The sequence below is a fragment of the Amphibalanus amphitrite genome, unplaced genomic scaffold (assembly GCF_019059575.1).
Source record: "Amphibalanus amphitrite isolate SeventyFive unplaced genomic scaffold, NRLGWU_Aamphi_draft 001166F_arrow, whole genome shotgun sequence".
In the NCBI taxonomy this organism is placed as follows: domain Eukaryota; kingdom Metazoa; phylum Arthropoda; class Thecostraca; order Balanomorpha; family Balanidae; genus Amphibalanus; species Amphibalanus amphitrite.
Window position 1 is genome coordinate 217,269 of NW_024882660.1, and position 5,548 is coordinate 222,816.

At 52.8% G+C, this 5,548-nt stretch overlaps 1 protein-coding gene across 1 annotated transcript; it reads right to left on the reverse strand.

Annotated features, from left to right (window-relative positions):
- On the reverse strand, positions 1-4,782 carry LOC122370772. Its single transcript, XM_043346668.1, has 3 exons — positions 4,731-4,782; positions 3,535-4,305; positions 1-1,183 (listed from the first exon to the last, which is right to left on the reverse strand). The coding sequence occupies exons 2-3, from the start codon at positions 4,268-4,270 to the stop codon at positions 1,086-1,088; spliced, it is 834 nt and encodes a 277-aa protein (XP_043202603.1). The 5' UTR covers positions 4,271-4,305; positions 4,731-4,782; the 3' UTR covers positions 1-1,085.
- Between the last annotated feature and the right edge of the window lie 766 nt (positions 4,783-5,548).

The following is a 5,548-nucleotide window of genomic DNA, read 5'->3' on the forward strand; positions in this document are numbered from 1 at the left end:
ACGAATCTGGATCGTATATTCTGACAAAGCGCGCTCACTTGGAGATAGAGGGGGACGGGAGCGAGGCGGCAGCACGGCGGTAGTAGCAGCATCTGACGGAGCCGAGAGGGAGTCTGAGCTCGTGACTAGTAGATCGGGCCGCCGCCACCGCCGCGCGCCGCCGCTGTCCGGTCCTCGCACAATCACAAGGGGAATTATTGCGCGCCGGCGCTCTCCGCCTCACACACCGAGACGCGTGTGTATAAATTATCACAGCCTGTACGTGCGTCACCAGGATGGTAGCGGTCTCTACCAGGATGGTAGCGGTCTCTACTCTCTCCCCACCGCCGCCGAGGGTAGCGGCAGGGTCGGTCGGCGCAGCGAGCGCCCCGTGCGCCCTCCTACGCCGGTTGTGCACGCACAAAACACACGCCGCCTCTCGGCTCGGGCCCGAGCGCTACTGTCGGGTGCACCTGACAATAGGTAACAATGCCAACTGTTATCAGCACTACAGAAGACCAACACGCACACAGAGAGGACCTCGGACAGCTCGCTAAATGGGTTCACGCAGAAAAGTCAGTTTGCAACAGTGGTGTTCAAATGGAACAACGGCAGGCCAGGGGGCGACAAAAGTGGTCATACGGGGCCGGTGATCAATGATGATCAAAAGATCACAGAAGCCTGAAAAACGGTTATGGTATTGTCGGTAACAAGCGTAGAAAACCTATGAGACTAAGCATACTGTCTGAACAAAACAGACTGGGAGAAAGGACGCAGCGATGTGAAACTATGAAAAAACGCTTCTATAAAAGTAAAAAGCAGGCTTAACAAAATCACATGAATGGACACAATCTCAAAGCGCGCACAACGTAATATACGGATCACAATATCAACTAGCGCACCGCACTGCTTACAAACGCGCATCGTGGCACAAGCATGTCTCGTCACGAGTCTTCACTAGCACACTGACTCTCCCTCGCCGAGGGTTCTAGCTCATCTCACTCTGAGCCATCAGCCGGCCTGACTCGGGAGCCGGATATCGGACTCGACGATGAGTCTGTTCAGTTCGTCGTGTTCATTGCCGGTCCGTGAGCACAATCAGCTGCTCACGTGGCGCCGTTGACCAGCAAGGGACCACTCTCGTCTACCCCGCGTCCCTCCCCCAGGCGGTAATCACGCTGAGCGAAGCTCTCCGGCGCAGGTCCTGTGAACGGGTAGAGCCGTTTGAATGTTGGAAATGCGGACTGCGGAATGCTGGACAAAGGCCCGGGGGAAATCTAAGACATTTACAGAGTTATGAGGCATGCAGTGATTTATTATTCCTGGTGAGGCAGGAACCGTTACAGTTACTGATGGATGTTTGGTGTATTTTCACGACACTTCCCTGTCGGTGAAATGATAATGAAAAGATACTTCGCTGTAGATCATATCCAACGCCAGACGTCATACAAAACAAAGGCGCCTTGTGTCTGGCTGATATTACATTGTAGATATTAGAGTTGCAGAATTTCCCTACCGCACTACCGGCATGCCGGTAATTTTTTCACTACCGCAGGTTTTTTCGTGGTATCTGGCATGTCTTGCCGGTAGCATGCCGGTATTTTTGATTTTGTGCAAAAAAAAATCAGCAAAGATTCAAACTTTGGACACTAAGGGGCTCTCAAATTGTAATAAAACAGCAATATTAACCACTGCAAGATACATTTTGTGGTAGAAGTTCCATTGCTAAGGGTAGGGGTAACACATGGACCTCAGCATTTCACAGGCTTGGTTATAATTAGAATTGTCAAGAATCTACTGTGGTCTACAAAAGGAAGAATTGGAATGGTACTGTTAGGAATATAGAAGACGCGGGACGCCAGTGTTGAAGGCGCACGTGTTATTCATAATGTGTGTCGATTATTGTTATTGAGTCGACGATTGAAGTGAGTTATGTGTGTGAGTCAGTCAGGCGGTGCGCTTGACCACGAATGGTAAGCTGAAGTGTATTGGAGCAGAATACAAGGACGTGTGCACGATTTCTAACAGTACTCATTCATGTTGCAAAAGCACGATCAATTAGTAAGTCTAATGGTAGGTAATATGTATAACACAATAAAATAAATAAATGTTCATGACAACATTCCCTAGGGGAAAAGGCAGAATCAAAACACCAAAAAACACATTGTTTGGAAACTGGCCTTGAGTCTTGAGATCATGAGATGTGGTCTGAGAAACTCTACAGTCTACAAAGAATTTGACACTGACAATCCAGCTGAAAAGGCAGGTGTCAGGTAGCCCTGAGCCTGGCTTTGGTCCCATAATTAAATGAAAATGGATTTGAACTGACATTTTGTCTTATCTTTACAAGAAAACACATCATGAAGGCAAAATTGACACGAAGTGGCGCAAAATAATACAACCAAGGATTTACTTTTAAGATTGAGATGCTCTCTCCCCTAATGAATGGATGTAATCTGATGACATAATAGGTATTTATTCATATACCCTTTTTTGGTTGAATAACTGAAGAGAAATGAATATTCTTGTAGTGAATTACACTCACATTGTTGATTTCATTATAATTTAATATTGTGTTGGATAATTTTTATTAATATAATCATTCACGAGGCAGTGGCTTGCAGTCGTAAACCTTTTTTTGCAGCGTTTTATTCAGCTGGTTAAAAGCCTCTGTTATGGCGCATTTGTTTCGAAATCCTTCATAACCTTCTGTTTGTTCCCGTTTGAGGTTGGAGAGGATGGAAGATATCGTTTTTATACATATTGTTTGGTGACTGTTCTCAGGACCAGTGAGTTATTAACTCATTTTTTTACATGATTCGTATCTTATTCACGAACCAGCAAGCCATGGTGGATAGGAAACAGTAGATGTTGATCTCGCTTCCTCAGTTAGGAAGATGGCCGAATCTGTACTTGTTTATGTTTTGACCATCTAGATTTTAAACATTTGGCTGGGGCCTGCAACATTTTAGGAAAATGTGGAAAAGTAGAACACCTGTGAAATGTAAATGTGATTACTGCTCAGTGCTCACTGTCCAGTCTTTAAAAACACATTTCAGTAATTCAAGTTCTTTTTGTCCTCGCCTTTTTGCTGAATGTGTTAGTTTTTTGTAGGCAATACCGCTTTGATTACAGGTGATATTTTAACAGTTATAGACTGAAATTGAGTTTCAAAATTGTGGGTTGTGGGGCCAACTCAGCCAAAATCAGCCTGCTGGTATTTGTGGTTGGACAATGGATGGCTGCTGGGTGGGACAGGTACTGCATGCCAAAATGTGGCATCTCTTGTAGGGGTAAGCTAGAATCAAGAATGCAGGTTTTTTAGTATGCCGGTAATTTGGCGGTTTTTTTGCTTGGGGCGTGGTAGCATGCCGGTATCCCAGAAAATTTTTGTGGGGCGGGGCGGTGCCGGTAGCAGCCTTTGGGGAAAACTTTGCAACTCTAGTAGATATGGAACAGAAAGAACTAAGACCATTATCCTGAACAAGCGTACTCTGACCTTGATATCTAAGTCGACCGTGGCGCCAGTCTAGGGAGGAGAGATGGGACACGTACCTGGCGGGTGCGCCCTGTCGAGGCTGCTGGCCGCCGGGTGGGCCCGCTTCCGGTGGTGCCGCGCCGGCCGGCCCTGGTACGTGCTGTCTGTCGAGTAGTGTTGGTGCGGAGAGTGCCGCCGCCGCCCCGACCGGCTGCCCGACACCGTGATCCCGGCCTGCTGAGCCGCGCGCAGCACCGCCTCGTTGTAGCCGACGTCTGTGTCACTGAGCTCGCTCTCTTCGTCACAGGAGGTGGGCTCCCAGCTGCCGCCCGCCTCGCCGTTCACCGACGACTCGGGACTGGCACGCTCGGAGAGCTCTGACTCCTCAGGAGCGCCGTACAGCTGTAGGTGAGGAGCGCCGGGACGCTCCTGAAGCTGCAGCCGCGGCTCGCCGCCGCGGGAAGGTCGCCCGCGCCGCTCCCGACCGCCGCGACTCATCAGCGGTGCCGCCTCGTATTCGTAATCGTCCTCACCGCAGCTGGGTTCCGCTCGCATCTCTCCTCGCGGCTCGCCGCTTACGTTGTAAAGCGGCTGACGGCCGCACGCCGAGCGGGCCGAGCGCGAACTACCAGTTCCCGAGCTGGCCGCGTGGCGGCGCTGCGATCGCGGAGAGCCCAGCCCGCGCACAGAGGCGGCCGAGCCGGACTGAGGGTGGTGGGCGAAGTGCGCGGCGCGCGCGCCACTCGTCAGGTCCGGTGGCGGGAACTGCGGCGGCGGTGGCGCGAACTCATTGAAGTCGAGAGACGGGGGCATACCGGGGTGTGCCTCGAAACACGGCGTCCGCGAGCCTGCGGGGTGAAAAGGAGGAATGTCAGCCCCTGTGCAAGCTTGTGTCACGGTTCCGTGCTTCTATCCTCAGGATACTGAAATCCTTCTCCTCCACGCCGCAGCCCCCCTCCGGGCTAGACAGGCAAGTTTATCTCATGCGGGCTGCTCCCTTGGAGCGGCACCGCTGCTCCCGAGGGAGCGCACCCCGTAGCCGGGTGCAGTGAGTGCCTTGGGGCTGGGTGGCCTGTCCTCTGGACGGGCTCAGCCCCGGCGACTCACTAGGGTGCCCGCCCAGACCAATGTCTCCCCCTAATTCCTATCATCATTCCGGCTCTGAAATGGTCTTGTAAGACCGAAAGGGCCTAACCCAAAAAATAGCCTCCTCTCTGCCTTCGCGCTCCTCCGCTACACCCCACCGTCTCTCCCCGCCTCTCCGGCCACCCACCTCTGTGCTGGCTGCCTCCGGAGCCGGAGCCAGAGCTGCCGGGGTCCGGAGCAGAAGTCCGACCCGGACCTCTTCACCTGGCCCGAGTGGTCGGAGGAGGCCGAGCGGCGCGGCGTGGACTCGTCCGAGCCGGAGCTGGCGGCAGCGGGTGGCGCGCCGAGCCAGGCAGCAGCATAGTGGTCGCGTACGGAGCCGGGTCCTCCTGAGGAGCGGGTCGAACGGTCATGGAGGGGCTCAGTGGGGCGTGTTGAGTGGTTGCGTCGGAGTCGATTGTAGGACACGAGTGTCGAGTAGTAAGGTTGATGAAAATCCGAAACAAGCCGTGTAATGATTTTTGCTCAATCCATTTTCCCGTCCATCCTCCAAGTAACATCTCCTTGCCACTAAACTGTCAGTGATTTCTGGACAATCCAGCACTTCTGGTCTTTTTCCGAATCCAGCATATCGTTATCTTGCAACAAATCGTTACTTTCTTTCTCAAACACTATGCACAACAACGTGGTCATTCCATTTATGCCACACAGGCAGCATGCTTTCCTATGGTAGACCCATCCCCGTCTCATCCCTCCCTATTGCTGCCCTTCTCTCCCAGTTCCTCACCTGTCCGGCCCGGTGACCGGCCACGGGCGCGCCGTAGAACGTGCTGACGTTCCTCTGGTCGAGCTCAGCGTACTCGGAGCTCACGAGGCCCACGTCACAGTTGAGCAGTTTGGTCTCGGGCTCCTTCTGAAACTGGCCGCGCCAGTCGCCGCGCTGGAACGAGGCGTCCATCCACAGCGGACCGCGCTCGCCCTGCATCGGCAGCAGCGAGATGTCGT

Bases quoted from the DNA above. Each gene is read 5' to 3' on its own strand.
- LOC122370772 (XM_043346668.1), bottom strand. From the start codon at position 4,270: ATGCCCCCGTCTCTCGACTTCAATGAGTTCGCGCCACCGCCGCCGCAG. The intron at 1,184-3,534 runs GTACGTGTCCCA...ACCCGTTCACAG, and splicing joins CGACAGGGCGCACCCGCCAG to GACCTGCGCCGGAGAGCTTC.